At 44.3% G+C, this 20,456-nt stretch overlaps 1 protein-coding gene across 1 annotated transcript in view; it reads left to right on the top strand.

Annotated features, from left to right (window-relative positions):
* TSPAN12 (tetraspanin 12) overlaps positions 1-20,456 on the top strand; it is a 344,082-nt gene that overhangs the window by 15,049 nt on the left and 308,577 nt on the right. Inside the window, exon 2 of the mRNA XM_073573369.1 lies at positions 18,731-18,871. Coding sequence (XP_073429470.1) covers positions 18,806-18,871 — 66 coding nt within the window. The 5' untranslated portion in view covers positions 18,731-18,805. The remainder of the gene's footprint in view (positions 1-18,730; positions 18,872-20,456) is intronic.

Raw genomic sequence — 20,456 nt, 5'->3', positions numbered from 1 at the left:
CAGAAACCTCGCACATCTAGACATTCGCACATTCTCTGACTCTATTCTACCACTGTCCTGTCCTCCATAGCTCCACAACACTGACACTGCCACTAGTTTCTACAATGCCACTCTTGCATCAGCCATAGACTCAGTCACCCCTGTCATGCATAACACAGTGCGACCAGTCAATAGGCAACCCTGGCACAATAACACCACTAAAAAGCTTCGGCAAGCATCCAGAATTGCAGAACGGTGCTGGGAGAAAACGCATTCGCAAGACGAATTCACTGCACTCAAACAAGCAACACTTGCATTCAAATCAGCTCTCACCTCTGCTAAAAAGGCCTTCTTTACATCCCTTGTATCTTCCTTATCCCACAACCCCAAACAGTTGTTCAATACTTTTAACTCCCTCCTCTGCCCACCACTGCCCCCTCTGACTTCCCTAATCTCTGCCGAGGACTTTGCCACTTTGCCGCACACTTCAAAAACAAGATAGACCAAACACGGCAAGTTTTTATTGCTCAACCACCACAACCCCTTTGTATACCTGACCAATGCCCAGACCCCATAACCTCTTTATCAAACATCACTGAAGAGGAGCTTGCTCATTTTCTCTCCAAATCACACCTCATCACTTGTGCACTTAACCCTATCCCATCCCACCTCCTCCCCAACATCACCACCACTCTTATCCCATCCCTAACCCACCTCTTCAACCTATTACTAACTTCTGGTACCTTCCCTTCTGCTTTCAAACATGCCACAATCACGCCTATCCTTAAAAAGCCAACCCTCGATCCAACAGCCACGTCCAGCTATCGCCCAATATTGCTGCTCCCATTCGCTTCTAAACTCCTGGAGCAGCATGTCCATGCTGAACTTTCTTCCAACCTCTCATCTAACTTGCTCTTTGACAATCTACAATCTGGCTTCCACCCCCATCATTCCACTGAGACAGCCCTGCCCAAAATTACCAACGACCTATATACAGCCAAAGCTAACAGACAATACTCTATACTCCTCCTTCTAGACCTGTCCTCTGCTTTCGACACAGTTGACCACTGCCTCCTACTACAGATCCTCTCCTCCTTTGGCATCAAAGACCTCACCCTATCCTGGATCTCCTCATACCTTTCCAACCGCACATTCAGCATCTCCCACTCCCACACGACCTCCTCATCCCACCCCCTCTCTGTTGGAGTCCCCCAAGGCTCTGTTCTAGGACCCCTATTCTTTTCAATCTACACACTTGGCCTGGGCAACTCATAAAGTCCCACGGATTCCAGTACCACCTTTATGCTGATGATACTCAGATCTACTTCTCTGGCCCAGACATCACCTCTCTGCTCTCCAGAATCCCAGAGTGTGTATCAGCCATATCCGCCTTCTTCTCCTCTTGCTTCCTCTCCTCAAACTCAATGTGGACAAATCTGAACTGATCATCTTTCCCCCATCTCACAGATCTTCCTTACCCCACCTTTTTATAACAATTGACAACATCACGCTTTCCCGCGTACCGGATGTCCGCTGCCTCGGAGTAACCCTTGACTCTGCCCTGTTCTTCAAACCACACATCCAAGCTTTCTCCACCTCCTGTCGCCTCCAGCTCAAAAATATTTCCAGAATCCGTCCCTTTCTCAACCCTCCATTCCCTGATCATCTCCTGCCTCGACTATTGCAGCATCCTTTTCTGTGGCCTCCCTGCTAACACCCTTGCACCTCTCCAGTCCATCCTCAACTCTGTCACCTGACTAATTGATCTCTCTCCTCGCTACTCTGCTTCTTCCCTCTGCAAATCTCTTCACTGGCTCCCATTCCCTCAGCGTATCCAATTCAGATGACTAATACTGACCTACAAGGCCATCTACAACCTGTCTCCTCCATACAGGCGGAAGACCTGTGAAGACTCAGACGTCAAGGTTAGATTTCAGAAAGGCAGATTTTAAGGGATTCAGAAAGAGAATTGGAGGGATCCAATGGCTGGATATCCTTAAAGACAAAAATGTCCAGGAAGGATGGGAAATCTTGAAAAATGAAATTCTCAAAGCACAGTTGTTAACAATTCCGAAAAGAGGGAAGAATAGGAAGCATTTAAGGAAACCAGGATGGATGAACACAGAACTTAAGCACATGCTAAAAAGGAAGCAAAAAATGTTTATAAAATGGAAAGAAGGAGGCATATCTAAAGAAGAATATAATGCTGTCTGCAGAACCTGCAAGGCACAAATCAGATTATCTAAAGCTGAAAATGAATTGAGGCTTGCAAGAGATGTCAAAAGCAATAATAAAGGATTTTGGGGATATGTCAAAAGTAAAAGAAAAGTCAAAGATGCTATAGGATTTTTACAGGATGAAAATGATGAAATGGTAAGACAGGATGTTGAGAAGGCTGAACTTTTAAATTCCTATTTTGCATCTGTTTTCTCTCAGAAAGAAAATGTAACATCAACTGTTATTCACTGTCCTATTAAGGGAATAGAAGAATCCAGGATATCTATAAACAGAAAGATAGTGAGGAAACACTTAGCTAACCTAAATGTATTCAAGTCTCCAGGTCCAGATGAATTACACCCCAGAGTACTGAAGGAGATAGCAGAAGAAATTTTTGAACCCCTCTCCATAATCTTTGAAAATTCTTGGAGAACAGGAGAAGTGCCAGAAGACTGGAGAAGAGCAAATGTTGTTCCTATCTTCAAAAAGGGGAAGAAGGTGGACCCAGGCAACTATAGGCCGGTGAGTCTGACTTCTATACCAGGAAAGATCTTTGAACAAATTATTAGACAACATGTATGTCAATACCTGGATAAGAATGAAGTGATTAAACAGAGTCAGCATGGGTTTGTAACTAATAAGTCATGTCAGACTAATTTAATTTCCTTCTATGATGGTATTACTGATTGGGTGGATCAAGGAAATGCTGTAGATATAGTATATCTTGACTTCAGCAAAGCATTTGACAAAGTCTCTCATACAATCCTTATTGAAAAAATGACTAAGTATGGAATGGACAAGGCAACTGTTAGGTGGATTCATAACTGGCTTAGTGATCGGACCCAAAGAGTGGTCGTAAATGGCTGCACATCCAGTTGGAAGAATGTCTCAAGTGGGGTACCACAGGGCTCTGTCCTGGGCCCTGTATTGTTCAACATCTTTATCAACGATTTAGATGAAGGAATTGAGGGTAAACTGATTAAATTTGCTGATGACACAAAGCTAGGAGGGATAGCTAATACTAGAGAAGAGAGAGAGAGGATTCAAAAAGATTTAAATAAACTGGAGAAGTGGGCAGCAACTAACAGAATGGTTTTTAACAGGGAGAAATGCAAAGTACTACATCTGGGCAATAAAAATGAAAAAAGCATATATAGAATGGGAGGAATAGGGCTAAGTGACAGCACATGTGAAAAAGACTTGGGTATACTAATAGATCACAGACTGAATATGAGTCAACAGTGTGATGCAGCAGCAAAAAAGGCAAATGCAATTCTAGGATGTATTAACAGAAGCATACAGTCTAGATCACGTGAAGTAATTATTTCCCTCTACTCCTCTTTGGTCAGACCTCATCTGGAATATTGTGTCCAATTTTGGGCACCACATTTTAAAAAAGACATCAACAAACTGGAGCAAGTTCAGAAAAGAGCGACCAGAATGGTGACCGGTCTGCAAACCCTGTCTTATGAGGAAAGGTTGCAGGATTTGGGAATGTTTAGTTTGCAAAAGAGAAGACTGAGAGGAGACTTAATAGCTGTCTACAAATATCTAAAGGGCTGTCACATTGTAGAAGGATCAACTTTATTCTCATTTGCACAAGGAAAGACTAGAAGCAATGGGATGAAGCTGAATGGGAGGAGACACAGATTAGATATTAGAAAAAACTTTTTGACAGTTAGAGTGATCAATGAGTGGAACAGGCTGCCACGAGAAGTGGTGAGTTCTCCTTCAATGGAAGTCTTCAAACAGAGGCTGGACAGACATCTAACTGGGATGATTTAGCGAATCCTGCTTTGAGCAGGGGGTTGGACCAGATGGCCCAGGAGGTCCCTTCCAACTCTACGATTCTATGATTCTATGATTCTATGATTCTATACATCTCTGAACTAATCTCCCGATACCTTCCCTCACGTAATCTCCGGTCCTCCAAGACCTCCTTCTCTCCTCCACACTTATTCGCTCCTCACCCAACCGCCTCCAAGACTTCTCCCGAATAACCCCCATCCTCTGGAATTCCCTGCCCCAACACGTCTGGCTAGCAACCACACTCGAATCCTTCAGACGGAACCTGAAAACCCACCTCTTCAGGAAAGCCTACAGCCTGCAATGATCCCCCACTGCCTCCTCACCACTACTGGAGCTACTGCCTCATCACTAGAGCTGCTGCAACCCCCCCCCAACCTACTGTCTTCTTCCCCACGATCCTGTAGCATGTAAGCCCGAAAGGGCAGCGTCCTCTCTCCCCTCTATATCAGTCTGTGATTGTTAGTTTGTTTACTGTAAGTGATATCTGTAATTTATATGTAACCCCTTCTCATGTACAGCACCATGGAACCCATGGTGCTTTATGAATAAATAATAAATTCTAGATGACAGCCTACTTTCCCAAAGTAGCATCCCAATTTCATAGACTATTAGAGGTCGTCCTTCCTTCCTTCTTGTTCTAGTCCAGTAAAACAGAAGGAGGAAAACAATCATACTTTGGATGTTAGAAGATGCAAAATCAGATAACTGGCTGCTACAGAAAGCTGGAGAAAGGATAAATCATTTGTTTTTGTCGTTCCAGGAAAGATGTGGATATTGGTGCGCCTTCTGATCTCTATGCTCCAAGTCGTGGTCCCTCCTTGAATTCTTATTTACTGTGTAATTCTCTCATGGTGCTATCATGGTTGATTGATAAAGTCTTAGTTACTTACCGGTAACAGGATTTTTCGGAATCCATAAAAGCACCCTTATATTCCCTCCTGTCACGTGTGGGTGAGCACTTATTTTGCTAGTGTTGTGATTATACACCTTAAGTTTGTGGTGTTTGTTGTTTTGTTTGTATTGTACTAACCATTGGAGGTCCTCTCGTGCTCTGTAAACCAACTGATGAGAGAGAGTGGTGCTGCCCTTATTAGCCTGTAGGTTTCCTGTCCTTGGTGGGCATATTCCCTCTCTCGTGGTGCTCTCATGGGTTCTGAAAATCCCATTACTGATAAGTAACTAAGAATCTTCGGTTTGCTTTAGTGGCAGATGTGGATGGAGGTGTGAACTCGGCCCAGTTCTCCAAGAATTTAAACAAATCATCAATCCACAGGACCCCATTGATCACTACTAATTGTTTGCTTGAAATTTGCAGTCTTGGTCTCTGATGCTCTGTTCAAAGTCTATGGGACTCATAGAACTAGCTAAATTTGAGTCCCAACCATGGGATTCATAGCAATTAGCAACTATCCTCTGGATGGTTTATAAGTTGTCATTGTTGGTACTATTAAGTCTACTTAATAAAACAAGTCCAAAAAAATAATTTACGCTATGTTATCTCCTTAACAATTAAGCTAATTTTTATTTTTGTGATTTTTTTTTTTTTTTTTTTCACCCCCTTTTCCAAGGGCCATAATGTCTTTACTTTTCCATCAACATAGCCATTTGAGGCCACTTCTGTTTTTACAGGACAAGTTGTAGTCTTGAATAACCCAAATCAGTCTACCAAAAAAAATTGAAAATGGTAAAACCCACCATGTTGCTTGGTTTTTTAGAGTGCAGTTACAAATTTGTAGAGTTTAACTATGATGAGCGCCAGTTGGATGCTCCAGTCCACTGGCTTAGCCTCGCACAGGAGGTGGCCAATGGAAGTCCAACTGCACTGGCTGAGCCTTACAGGAGTTGAAACATGTTGACGATGAGGGCCTTTGTCAGGAACCCGAATGGATGTCCTATTTTACCACGCTGGCTGAACTTCACAGGAGTACTATGATAGTGGCAGCTGAAGCCTTCAACAGGCCCCTGGCTGCCTTGGCAATCCATCTGTACTCCATCATTTTGTTGTGGAGAGTCCGCGATGGGTGCCAGAATGGAAAACCCCACTGGGATTGACATAAATGCTGCTTTCAGAGGTTGAGTTGGCTCCAATTGCTTCTGCCCAGTGTAGATGTGGCTCGACTCATGAGTCTGCTTTATGCACACTCTGAATGTTGGTAATTTATTTTATCAGAACCTTCTTTTGCCTTCAAATAATTTTAGAATTTAAAATATTTTATTGCAAACATTACCTATTCTAAAGTACGGGAGCTATGAGCATATATTCACACAGGCTGTTTTGTTGCAGACTTTTTTCAGCTGTTCTATTCTTTTAAATGAGGCCTGCAAAACATACATACAGGTGGGCTTCCATAACACTTCAGCAGTGCCACAGGCTGATCGCCTCCATGTCATTCCGAATTGATGCAATAATTGATGCAAAAGGAGCCCCGACCAAGTATTGAGTGTATTTACTGAACATTCAGTAGGCCAACATTTCAGATATTAAAATCATTTTTCAAGCTGGTGTTATCAAGTATTCTAATATACTGAGATAACTAGTGATGAGTGAATTTGTTTGGAAAATGACTGCCAAACATAAAATTGGCACGAATATGGCACATTCGGATTCTTGATCGGAAACCCGAGCAAAATTTTATGCAATCGGTAACATTCGGTAAAAGTGCGGGAAAATATTTTTTGCCACAAAAATATTTTCAGCACTTTAGCAACGACAATGGTGGTGTATCATGAGCATTTGGCACGTGTTTGATGAGGGTAGGGGGTTTGCAGAGCTCAGAGGCGTGGCGTTGTAAGCAGTCATTTTTTTTTTCCTAACTTGGTCTGCACGTTGCAGCTAGACAATCAGGGCACAGGGAACACCCACAATGTCCTGACACAAAGGCTTGTGCCGTTGGCTGCTCAAATCACATGTCCCTCTCCAAATAAATAGAGGGCATCTTGTTTTAGCGCCATTTTGAGACTGTAACAGCGCAGAGAGGCTGCTCCTGACACTGCTACTGTTAACAGCAAGATTTTGGCTAGTTAGTTGGTCGTATATCAGTCAGTGTAGCTAGCTACTGTCTAGTGTGGCTGTTAAATTTACCTTCCTACATTTTTTTTTTTTTTTTTGGCCACAGACAAAGCCACCAGGGCACTTGTCCTACAAGTGTGTTGTGCACTGCTTCTATTGTGCTCCATACACGAGTATAGCATTCTAATTAATATTTTTTCACTAGGTAAATGTGAAAAAGCCTGCTGTATCTCACATTTTAGCTAGTTAGCTAGGTGGTTGTATATCATTCAGATAGTGTAGCGAGCTACTGTCCTGTATGGCTGTTAAATTTACCTTCAGCATTTTTTTTTTTTTTTTTACTGAGGTCCACAAAGAAAGCCAGCAGAGCACGTGTTGTGCACTGTCTCTATCTCCGTGCACGAGTATAGCATTCTAATTCACATGTAGCTATTGAAAAAAATATTAAACAGCCTGCTGTATCCCACCTTGTCATTTAGTGCTGTGGTGATGTAAAACTGTCTGCAGACCTAAGGCACATTAAAAAAAAATTTCAGTTGCAAAAAGTTAGACAACCCACTGTGTATCACACTTGGTTGGGTTGAAATTAAGCTCTAGAGGCCTGATCCTTAGGCCACCAAAAAGTCTTATGTTATTAACGTCCTACAGTAAGGGACCGGACTTTAAAAATAGTTTGTAGCATCTAGTGTGTTATAAAGACCTGATCCATAGGCCCTCTAAAAAATTCTTCCGTTCCTAGTGTCATACCATAGGGGACCTGACTTTAAAATTGTTTGTAGCATATCTTCTTTGTCATACTGGCCTCATCCACACTCAATTTTTTTCTGTGACTAACACGGTACAGCATGCCATATTTCAACTTTGAATTTACTGTTACTGAAATTCATCTGTTTGCAGAAGTGGTGCAGAGTTTAAAATCTAATTTTTAGTTGCTTATACTGTGCTCCTACCACACTATCGGAGCAACATGACTGGGAAAAAGCGAGAACATGGTGGAAGGGGAATTAGGCTTGGTGTTCAACATATACATGGGGTAGGTGTTTAATGTTTATGAAAACACTCATGAAGCAACGTTATGTCCTATGCAAAGACAACTAACAACTTATGTTACTGGACAGGCTACAGCACTACCTTTCTTTGGCAGATGCACAGCGGTGCGCCTTGTAGATGATGCCCAGAAATAGCATGTACTAGAGTGGATGGCAAGCACAGCTTCAAGTGGCCTCAACTCCTCTTCCTCCACCTCAACATCACACCCAGTACAGTCCACAGAGGTGGCACTCAAATTCCCCTTGCTTGCTTCCCCCCCCCCCCGCGTCCCAACTATCTAACTGTTCAACTGACTGTACAGAACCACAGAGGTGAGTCTGAAGAGCTGTTCACACATTCTATGCCATATTCATCAGAAGTGTACTCAAAAGCTTTGCAGAGTCATCTAGAGGAAATCTGCACTGATACCCCAAATTTTTTTAGCTTGGACTCTGGGCAGGACGAAGTACGGTCCGAACAGCATCCTGACCCTCGTCGTCAGATGTTAACCCCTGGGGGGAGGTGATCCTGATGAGACTCAGATATCTGAGGATCACGCGGACTGTACTGTGCTGTCACGGCAAGAAGAGGAGGAGGGTAACTCCAATAACAAGTAATGTGATAACACAGAGGATGATGATGAGGTGTTAGATCCCAGTTGGCGTGAACATAGAGAGACACACCTGAGTAGGTCATTTGAGGAGGTTACGTTGCGCCATCCGTCGCAGACACATAGTGGTGCATTGACGACGAGCGATGCATCCTCAGCCTTAACTGTGCCTCTGACCAGCAGCATCCGTGGGTCTGCAGCTCACAGAGATGGCAAAGGTTGCCTAGCCTGGGCCTTTTTTGACACTGCAAAGGATGAGCCAACTCACGTAATCTGACAACTTTGCAACTGAGTTGAGGTAAAAGTGCAATAATTTGACGACTACATGTATGAACCTTCACATGCGCAATCAACATACTTTACTGTGGGAATCCCACTGTGCAAAAAACGTGGGCCAGTGGACCTCAACAACCAGCCCTTCAATCCCATCTGCTGCTTCTTTCTTCTCCTTTGTTACCGTGCCAACTATTGAGACGCAGAACCTTTGGTTCTTTACCTGCTCCAGTCACGCTGACTGAGAGGCCTCCTTCAGCTGTAACAGAAGCTGACATGCCTGCAGTTTTTGACCGATGTTACAGAATGAACACATCATAAGTTTCTCAATCCACAGTAACATATCCGCCTGCACCTCTCTCACGGTCCAGCAGTTTGTCCGGTTCACCGTACTCCGCCCTCACAGCACTGCAGCCAGCCCACAGTTCTGCAGTTGTGGTCACGTAAAAGATTGTTTCCTCCTGTGCATGACAATACTAAGAGGTTGAACTCCACCGGAAATGCTGCCTTTCCGCCTGGTAGATACAGACAGTTTCCGAAAGCTGATGGCCGTCGCAGTCCCCCAGTGCCAATTACCCAGTCGCCATGGCGCAGACAATATATAGTAACATAGTTATTAAGGTTGAAGGAAGACTTTAAGTCCATCTAGTTCAACCCATATCCTATCCTAACTTGCCCTAACATGTTGATCCAGAGGAAGGCAAAAAAAAACCCATGTGGCAAACGGTAAGCTTCACATTGGGGAAAAACTAAGCCCCGGAAGTATTTTGCTGTGTTCCGGGGCTTAGTTAACTGGCGCATGCGCAGTCCGGCTTTTCGGCTTTGCCCGCAGTTGGGCAAAGCATACTGCGCGTGCGCTAGCTATGAATGCTCAGCGCACGCGCAAAAAATGGCGTACACCTACTCCAATTCAGCAATAACCTGCGGACGGCGGGCAAGGATGGGGAGGCGGCACACAGCGGGAACACCGCCCATCGGACCGGACCGACCTCGTTTTCGCCTGCCGAAGGGTAGATGACAGATTTTTGATGATATTCTAATGTGCTGTATGTGCTTGTCACCAAAAAAGTAAAACAGAATGATTAATCTGAGTTGTAGAAATTATTGCAACAAATCTTAACATGTGACTATACCCTTAAGTTCTACAGTTAGGTTATTAATAATACAATTTAATCTCTTGTTCATTTTCCATCTGGATGCATAGGTGTGGTATTGTGCAACTTTGCATCCTGTGTTATGAATTATGTGACGTGCAGTTCCATTAAGTTAATAGAGCAGAAAATTCCCCCAGTAGTGAATCCTACGTCCAGTGAACTTTATCTCACTTTTACTTCCTGTTAAATATAATGGTCTGGTGCAGAGTATTTTTATTGCGTTCATATTCATATTACTCTGCCTGCTTATGGAAAAATATGGCCAATTTTGTTTCTTGTTGTCTAGTCATCTCTTGAAATACCGTACATAAGTGTTTAGAATAAGAAATTAAATGTTTTGTTCTAAAAGGCGAGTCATGGTATTCATATTATGGTGTTCCGAATAAGGGATGCATTCAGCAGAGGCCTCTGTACAGAGCCTGTATGCTGTACATAGATATTCTTCCCTAGAATCTGAATATTACATAATACTACAGTTTTGAAACTTGAAACGTAAAGGGTTAGTGGCTCATTCATTTTTCTGTATCCGTATTAAGTCTCCATAGAAAACGTCACCCTAAAAGTTAAAATTTTCGCTTTTGAACCCCATTCACGACATACGCCGTACCTGTATGGCACATGTCGGGTCTCTCCTTATGATGTGAGCTTAGGCACTTACTGAGCCCACATCTTTTATGATACATGTCAGCTACTTTCAACACCTGACATGTTCCCCTAACAGCCGTGAGTGGAATCAAGATCCACCTGTTAACCTGTTATTTCACGCCACTAATCCCTCCCATCAGTGCCCATGTCACATGAAAACAGGTTGCCGATGGGTTTGCTTGACAACCCAGGGTCTACGGTGGACCCTTGTGGTTGTCATTGCCCAGTGCTCCGCACTCATAGCAAGTGAGCATTTCTGCTACACAGAGCAGGGCCGAAACCCTACTCTGTGTGGCACAGGCAATCTGATGATCACAGCTTCTAGTCTCCCATGGAGACTATGGAAGCAAGTGTAAAGTTAAAAAAAAAAAAAAAAAAAAAAAATTTAAATAATGAAAAAATATAAGTTTAATTCACTCCCCATTCACCCAATTCAAAATAAAAAAAAATATAAAAAATACACATTTGGTATCGCCGCGTTCAGAATTACAAGGTCTATCAATATATAAAAAAATTAATCCAATTGGTAAATGGAGTTATGAGAAAAAAGTTAACACCCAGAATTCCGTTTTCGCTGCAACATTGCATTAAAATGCAATAACGGTTGACCAAAAGATCATATCTGCACCAAAATAGTATCAATAAAAACGTCAGCTTGGCACATGAAAAATAAGCCCTTATTCAGCACCAGATCCCAAAAAATGGAGATGCTCCAGGTCTTGGAAAATGGCACAATTATTATTTATTTTTTCTCCAGTCACCTTCCACGACAGTCACCTTGGAGGTTGTCTCCCCACCCTAATGGGGGACAGGAAACACACAGCGGTTAAATAACCCTCCCCTTCCTGCTACCTCCAGTGTTTTTCCTGTCCCCCAGTGGGGCATGAAGAGGTTACAGAAGGGGCTGCCGTGGCCAGCGAGCAGAGCTCCTACATACTTACAGCTGGGCAGCCGAGGTCGGGGGGGGTTTGCCTCTCCTCCTCCGTGTCGCTGCTCCCGTCTTCACCTCCCGGTGTGACTCGGGACTTGTCTGCCCCTCCCGTGCCCCCCGGGGCAAAGCGGGGCGGTATAGTGCTGGCCGGGGTCCTCCCGTTAGCTCCCCGGCTTTCTCCTTCCTCCCACGCTGCTGTTCGAGGCTGGCGTTGGAGGGGGCGGAGCTTCAGACCGGAAGTGACATCGGCGTGCACTTTCTGTTCGCGTCCTCCAGCGTCTCCCGGGACGGGGACGCGCACCGGGACCCGGGGATCCGATGGCAGCAGGGGTCGGACGGCAGTTCCTCCCCATGGACCAGGAGGAAGGAGGGGCACAATATGACGGACGCTGAAAACGCCCATATAAGGGTGCCACAGACTCCAGGTAAGCACAGTGTGTCTGTATGAGTGCGGACATGGACGGTGACAAGCCCTCAACTGCTGCATCTGCGGAGCCCAGCGTGAGTAGCAGGGCCGGTCCCTAAACTGTCAAACTTTAGTGGCACGGGTCTGAGCAAGCATTCTCTCTCTTCTTGTAGGAGGACAAGGCCTCTGCCCCAAGAAACCCTCGCAAATGTGGTATCTGTGGTGCCAGGTTCCCTTCTGATTATAAAAAGAAGCTATGCCAGCCCTGTACGCAGAACATTCTGCGCATCGAACAGCCCTCCCTGTTTGACAGCATAAAAACTCTCATTAGACAGGAGGTTCAGACCTCCATGGCGGCCCAGACCCCGGTGACCCAGGGCCCTCCCCCAAAAAAGAGGAAAAGGGCACCTAAGGAGGCCGACTCAGATTCAGGAGAAGTCTGCTCCTCCGGGTCAGAGGATATTTGGGAGAATGAGGGCTCCACATCTACCTCCAAACACGACGCAAAGAAATACTATTTTTCCTCTGAGGATATGGAGGAGTTGGTCTCCATGGTGAGAAATACCATGGGGGTTGAGGAGGAGGAGGTGAAGCTCTCAGTCCAGGATGAGATGTTTGGGGGGGCTGAAACCCAGAAGTAGAAAGGGCTTTCCGGTTCACGAAAACATACAAAATCTAATAGCTCAGGAGTGGTCCTCCCCCAAGATGGCACTTAGTGTAACATCAGAACTAAAAAGCCGCTTTCCCCTCAAGGGTGACAGCTCTATTTGGGAAATTCCTAAAATAGATGTGCAGGTCTCTAAAGTGACTAAAAAGACGTCCCTCCCCTTCGAGGATTCTTCCCAGTTGAAGGATCCGATGGATCGTAAAATAGAAAGTCACCTTAAGAAATCCTGGGAAACTTCTACGAACTTGCTTAAGGCAAACGTAGCCTCTACTTGCGTCGCCAGATCATTGTTCTTCTGGCTTCGTATATTAGAGGAACACCTCTCGGGGGGGTACTCCCAGAGAAGAAATCTTAGACTCCCTTTCCCTCCTCCAAAAAGCAACAGGCTTTTTAGCCCATGCTTCGGGAGAAACGGTGCGGGTAGCAGCAGGGTCCCTAGTCCTTACAAATTCGGCCAGAAGAGCCCTTTGGCTGAAGTCATGGGGAGGTGACGTCACCTCCAAGACAAAACTCTGTGCCATCCCCTTCCAGGGGCTCCACGTGTTCGGACCAGTCTTGGATGACATCCTCGAAAAGGCCTCCGACAAAAAGAAATCTCTACCCGAGCAGAGAGTCGCCAAGAGACGGTTTTTTCGTCCCCCAAGAGAGCAAGCCTCCCAAAGGGAGTTAGAGGGAAAGGCAAGACAGGACAATGGAGGGGGCTAGAGGGAAAAACATCCTTGTCCCTCAGCAACAACGTCCCCCGGACAAACAGTGACTCCCCAGTGGGGGGTCACCTCACTCAGTTCTTCGCCCAATGGCAGGCCACGACCTCGAACCAGTGGATCCTGCATACGATACAATTTGGGCTAAAACTGGAGTTCGGACACCCCCCCCCCACACACTGTTTAAGAGTCACCCCTACACAGTCCCCAAGTCTCCAAAAAGTTCTACTTCTTGAGATCTTCCGATAGAAGATCTATTATGGGAAGGAGTAATTTCATACGTACCTCAACAGGAAATAGGCAGAGGACATTACTCCTGCCTATTCCTGGTGAAGAAGCCCTCCGGGAAGCACAGACTTATCATAAACCTAAAACCCCTGAATCGATTCATCAGATACCGGAGGTTCAAGATGGAGTCAGTAAAATCGGCAATCCCTCTTATTGGACAGGGCTGGCTGATGGCTACGATAGACCTAAGGGACGCGTATTACCATGTCCCAATTCATCCGGATCACCGGAAGTTCCTGAGGTTTGCGGTGTCCCACGAACAAGGGATCAGCCATCTCCAGTTCAACGCCCTTCCATTTGGCGTATCCCCAGCACCAAGGGTATTTACGAAGATTATGAGGGAAGCAGTCATTTCTATCCATCTTCAGGGAATATGCATCGTTCCATATTTAGACAATCTGCTCATTATCTCTCCATCAGTGTCCCGGCTGAACCAGGACGTGTCCAAGACCCTGCAGATGCTCGAATTCCTAGGTTGGATCCCGAATCTCCAGAAGTCGAACCTTCATCTTTCCCCAAGGAAAAAATTCCTGGGGATCCTTTTGGATTTAGAAAAAAGGATGTCCTTTCTTCCCGAGGATCGTTAATCAGACCTTCGTCGGAGAATAATCCGGTTCAGAGAACAAAGGGCACCGACACTGAGGGACGCCATGTCTGTCCTGGGTTCCCTGACAGCATGTATTCAGGCGGTATCCTGGGCACAGGCACATACGTGAATCCTCCAGTCATACGTCCTGGTAAGCGCAAGGAAGTATCGGAACAATCTGTTGAGAAAGATTTCACTTCCAGGACACATAAAATCGGCCCTCTTGTGGTGACTGAATTACAGGAACTTGAGACAAGGAATAAGCTGGGACCAGCTTCGTCTGAAAATACTCTGTACCGATGCCAGTCTCAGAGGTTGGGGAGCCGTGGTGGAGGAGTCTTACTTCCAGGGACAATGGTCCCAGAACACAAGAACCAGATCCTCAAATCTAAGGGAATTGAAGGCAGTGGAAGAAGCACTAAAAGCCGCTTCATCCCTTATCCAGAACCATCACGTCCGGATATACTCCGACAACATAACCACGGTAGCATATCTCAGATACCAGGGGGCACGAAGTATGCCAGTTTGAAGACAGTGGCAAAAAGAATCTTCCTATGGGCATAAAAACACCTATAATCCATCTCTGTGGTACACCTGAAAGGGTCAGAAAACATCCAGGCGGACTTCCTAAGCGGGAAGGACGTCCATCCCGGAGAGTGGTGTCTGAATCAGGAAGTCTTCCAGGCTCTGACCTTAAGATGGGGAGACCCAGAAGTCAACCTATTTGCGAATGCTCAAAACGCGAAGACAACAACCTACTTCTCCCTCAATCCCATGTACGGAGCCCGGGGGACGGATGCGTTCGCTCATCCATGGGTCTTCAAACTGCCCTACGCCTTTCCACCAATCCCTATGTTGGCAAGGACACTACAGAAAATCAGATCAGACAGGGTCACGACAATCCAGGTGGCTCCAATGTGGCCAGGACGGAGCTGGAACAATGCCCTGTTGGACATGGCTCTGGAAGGTCCCTTGCTTCTACCCCAAAAGACCGACCTCCTTTTCCATTGGCCCTTACTGCACCCAAACCCCAGCAAACTGAGTCTAGCAGCTTGGCTATTGAGGCCAACATTCTGAGGACCAAAGGGCTATCTGATGAAGTAATCCGGAACCTGCAAAAAAGTAGAAAGCTGGTAACTAATGCCATATATGGCAAAATATGGAAGACATTTTCTTCCTGGTGTCTTCCTAAGGTCCCTGACAACTTCCATCACAATATTGCCCAGGTCCTAGATTTCCTGCAAAAAGGGTTAGAGCTAGGACTTACTCCAAGCACACTGAGGGTTCAGGTATCTGCCCATAGTTCTTTTTTTGACCAAGACTTGGCCAGACACAGTTGGGTTAAACGATTAATGACCGCTGCAAGCAGAATACGGCCTACACTCCCTAGTCGGATTCCCCCCTGTGATCTTAATATAGTGCTTAATAGCCTAACACAGGCCCTGTTTGAGCCCTTGTCAGAAATTTCATTGAGGATTCTCACACTCAAAACAGTCTTTCTTGTAGCAATCACCACTGCTAGGCGGGTGGGGGAACTACAGGCACTATCGGTGCAAGAACCATACCTCCTACTCATCTCGGACAGTATAGTACTGCGCCTAGACCCCTCCTTTATGCCCAAAGTGGTGTCAGACTTCCATCGAGGCCAGGATATTGTGTTGCCCTCATTCTGCCCAAATCCTTCTAATACGAAGGAAGAAAGGTTCCACACCCTGGACGTTCGCAGGGTGGTCCTCCATTACCTTGAACTAACCAGGGATTGGAGAATCGACCAGAATCTGTTCATTCAGTATTCATGACGGAATAAAGGAAAGAAGGCGGCAAAAAACACGATAGCAAGTTGGATCAAGCAGTCCATCTCCCTGGCATATTCATAAAGAGATCTCTCCTCCCGAGATGCTAAAAGCCCACTCCACTCGATCAGTCGCCACATCATAACATTCCTTATTCAAAATCTCTTTTACCTTGTACAAATCTCCCACTTTACCAGCACCAAAACAACCCCAGACCATCACATTACCTCCACCATGCAAAACAGATGGTGTCAGGCACTCTTCCAGCATCTTTTCAGTTGTTCTGCGTCTCACAAATGTTCTTCAGTGTGATCCAAACACTTCAAACTTGGATTCGTCTGTCCATAACACTTTTTACCAATCTTCCTCTGTCCAATGTCTGTGTTCTTTTGCCCATATTAATCTTTTCCTTTTATTAGCCAGTCTCAGATATGGCTTTTTCTTTGCCACTCTGCCCTGAAGGCCAGCATCCCGGAGTCGCCTCTTCACTAGAGTTGAGCGACTTTGGTCGGATCAGGTTTCGTGAAACTCGACTGAAACAAAATTTGTTTCAGATGAAACTGGTCCGACTAGGGCAAAAAAAAGTCAGAGTTCATCCACATTCATCCACTCAATGCAGACTTTTTTTCCCCATTGACTTGCATTGGGGTCGGGTTTTGGACGAAACTCCGACTTTTTTTGCCCTAGTCGGACCAGTTTCATCTGAAACAAATTTTGTTTCAGTCGGGTTTCACGAAACCCGATCCGACCAAAGTCGCTCAACTCTACTCTTCACTGTAGACGTTGACACTGGCGTTTTGCGTGTATTTAATGAAGCTGCCAGTTTGAGAACCTGTGAGGCGTCGATTTCTCAAACAGCAGACTCTAATGTACTTGTCTTGTTGCTCAGTTGTGCAGCGGGGACTCCCACTTCTCTTTCTAGTCTGGTTAGAGACTGTTTGTACTCTCCTCTGAAGGGAGTAATACACACTGTTGTAGGAAATCTTCAGTTTCTTGGCAATTTCTCGCATGGAATAGCCTTCATTTCTAAGAACAAGAATAGACAGTCGAGTTTCACATGAAAGTTCTTTTTTTCTGGCCATTTTAAGAGTTTAATGGAACCAACAAATGTAATGCTCCAGATTCTCAACTAGCTCAAAGGCAGGTCAGGTTTATAGCTTCTCTAATCAGCCAAACTGTTTTCAGCTGTGCTAACATACTTGCACAATGGTTTTCAAGGGTATTCTAACCATCCATTAGCCTTCTTACACTGTTAGCAAACACAGAGTACCATAAGAACACTGGATGATTGTTGGAAATGGGCCTCTATACACCTATGAAGATATTGCATGACAAACCAGACGTTTGCAGCTAGAATAGTCATTTACCACATTAACAATGTATAGTGTATTTCTGAATCAGTTAATGTTAACTTCATTGGAAAAAAAACTGTGCTTTTTTTTTCAAAAATAAGGAAATTTCTAAGTGACCCTAAACTTTTGTGTGACAACCATGCAGAGGAATAGGAAATCACGAAGGGGGCAAACGCTTTTTCACACAAACCGTAATTTTTTTTTTCAGCAGAGCCGTATGAGGGCTTGTTTTTTTTTATTTTACTGGAGGAATTGTAGATTTGAATGTATTGGAATTTTTTCACGTACCTAGGAATTTTTTAAGTGTATTAAAAGATATATAGCATGTTCATTCTCACCCTCTGAGCAGGTCCAGATGACAAGTATATTCTTTCATTTGATAGAATCTGGGGATTTATGGAAGTCACACTGTGATTAGGCTCTGATAAGAGTGCAAGAGTTCGCATGGTGTGATTTGATAATTTCGGACGAGGAGAAGATAGAAATTTCTTCATTTTGTCAGTGTGCAGAAATCGGACTGCACTCAGATGTCGTACAAGTGCTATACAATGATTCCACAGACCCGTTGACTTGCTTGGCTGAGTGCGATCTGAATATTGGATCAAACTCTGATATGTGTACAGCCCCATAAGCTAATATTGGTCTGAATGTGATCCGATGTTTTGTTCAATTGCATTTGGACTGAAAGTACACTTATCTGCACCTGCACTTATAGTGGAAAGCACAAAGAAGAGAAGCCACAAAAAACTACTTCAAAGCTGCCAGTGAAGCCGCTTGCGAAAAATGGCTCTACTGCTGGGAAAAAAGGTGTTGTGTGTAGATGGTCTTAGTGGTCTATGTCAGCCATAAAAAGTGGTCTGTCATATGGTCTCCTAAATCATGCACAAAGTTCTACTAGTAAAAAGAGAGGTTTTGATGTACAACTTTATAATGATCATGACGTTATTATCCCAAACATAACAGACTCAATCCTGGAATAATTCAGGAAGTGAGTTTTATTATTCTGTAATGCAAAATGACTTAATTTTTTGAGTCGGAGTAATTTTCCATAATAACTTCTGCACAGATATCAATTGTGTACCATGTATAATTAGAGAAAAGTCTATAAATAAGACCTATGGTATACTGACTTGGGTATGCAGCACTATTACACACTGTTATGGATAAAATGATCTTGTCTTTCATGTGCTACAAGTCATAGCTCCAACCTTTCCAGGGCTTACTTTGACGATAACTATTTGCAAGCTGATCCTTTTCCTCCTCTTTTTTTTTTGAAGTGCCCTGAATCTGCCCTAGTCCCTGGAGAGGATGAAGTGGTGAAAGGATGGCGCTGTCTCCTGCACGATTGCACAATGGCCAGAGAGGACTCTGTGAAGTGCCTGCGCTGCCTGCTCTACGCCCTCAATTTGCTTTTCTGGGTGAGTCAAGAGGGCCAGGCAGTTCAAGTCTGTCAAGCAGGTGGCAATGCCTCGACTCGGGTTACAGCTGGCCAAGCGAGAAGGCACCAAAGGGCACAGCTAAGCATGAATTCATTTAGCAGGATTACTATGTATTTTCCGAAGATCTAAGGGTTGTCTTCTAGGAGCTCCTTTGATCAATATACACTGCTGCCACATGTGCCATTTCTCGTGCCAGCTTTTCTCTACTTATCAAAGGGAAAGGGTGATAAATAACTGCCCTGGAATTATAGAAGCAGTGTGTTTCTTTCATCATCCTCCTAACTGGTACCAGTCATGTGCTCTACAGCCATAGCTAGAATTATTCATTAACTTCCTAAGTGTGAAATGAATATTCAGAGCCTGACCAAGCCCTCCACTGCATTCATTTGAAAGTGATAGAGGAGGACTTTCCATTGGCATGCAAGATGGTAAAAGTCCGTGGCTGATGCTGAAAGTGAATGTTGGCGTTTGTAGTTCCAAACAGCTGAGATAACTGCGAGCTACACTTTGTTCCATTATTAAGATTGTGCAGGGGTATAAAATCCCAGGAGAACTGGGCTCTGCCGTCCTTCTCAGTGTCATTCATTGGTAGGAAACACATCCTCACTGGTTAATGAGAAAAGCATTTCTTCTTATCTGGACTGGATTGTGCTTGTTTAACCCTGAACGTTGAGGCCAATAATAATAACAGTATGTTTTGAGAGTTACTATAATTTTCCGTGGTAAGATGCAGTTTATTCCAGGAAAAATGTTTTGAGTGTATAGTTTACAAGAGTGCACCATGCGAGAAAGTTATTAAGGACTGTGTACCAAAATTGGGGGTGAAAAAAAGATTATTTCACACCATCCATTTGCATAATTTTTTTTTCCCCGACCTGGCCATTTTTTCTAAAGGTGTAGGGTTTTATGGAAGTTAAATTTAAATATAATTTACACCATAAATTGAAGTAAATTATAATGCAAATGTGCACCTTGCTATATTTTGTGTAGGTATAAGTTTCTGCAACATGGATGGACTGTGAAACACTTAAAGGGGTTTTCCCACTAACATAGATAATTATAAGGTTGATTATAATCAATAGATCTTGGAATAATAGTTTCCACAATAGGATGTGTTTAAAATAAAATGTTCCTGTGCTGAGATAATCCTATAAATGTTCCCCTGTTGTGTACTGTGTAATGGCCGTGTCTGATCGTGCAGAAGCATGGTCTGATCATACCACAGCTCCTGGGCAGGGGGAGGACCAAGAGAATATGCAGACATTACAGCAGAGGATCACAGCTGATTCTTTCTGTGAGGTAAAGCTCTGCCTGTTTTTTTTTTTTTATTTTTTTTTTATTTATTTATATAAATGTTTACCTCAAAGAATTATTTGCGATCCCATGCTGTAATGTCTATATGTTTTTTTGCTTCCCTTCCCCTGCCCAAGAGCTGTGGTATGATCAGACCATATTGCTGTATGGTCAGACACAGCCATTACACGGTACACAAGGGCACAAGATTGTTTCTGCACAGGAACATTTTTTTTCTAAATCCAACCAACCTTTTAGACACATTAAAGGG

This window comes from Dendrobates tinctorius, unplaced genomic scaffold, assembly GCF_039654945.1.
Source record: "Dendrobates tinctorius isolate UK_male_01 unplaced genomic scaffold, ASM3965494v1 ptg000035l, whole genome shotgun sequence".
Classification (NCBI taxonomy): domain Eukaryota; kingdom Metazoa; phylum Chordata; class Amphibia; order Anura; family Dendrobatidae; genus Dendrobates; species Dendrobates tinctorius.
Note: the sequence above shows the minus strand (reverse complement) of the source record. Positions and strands in the feature narration are given on the sequence as shown.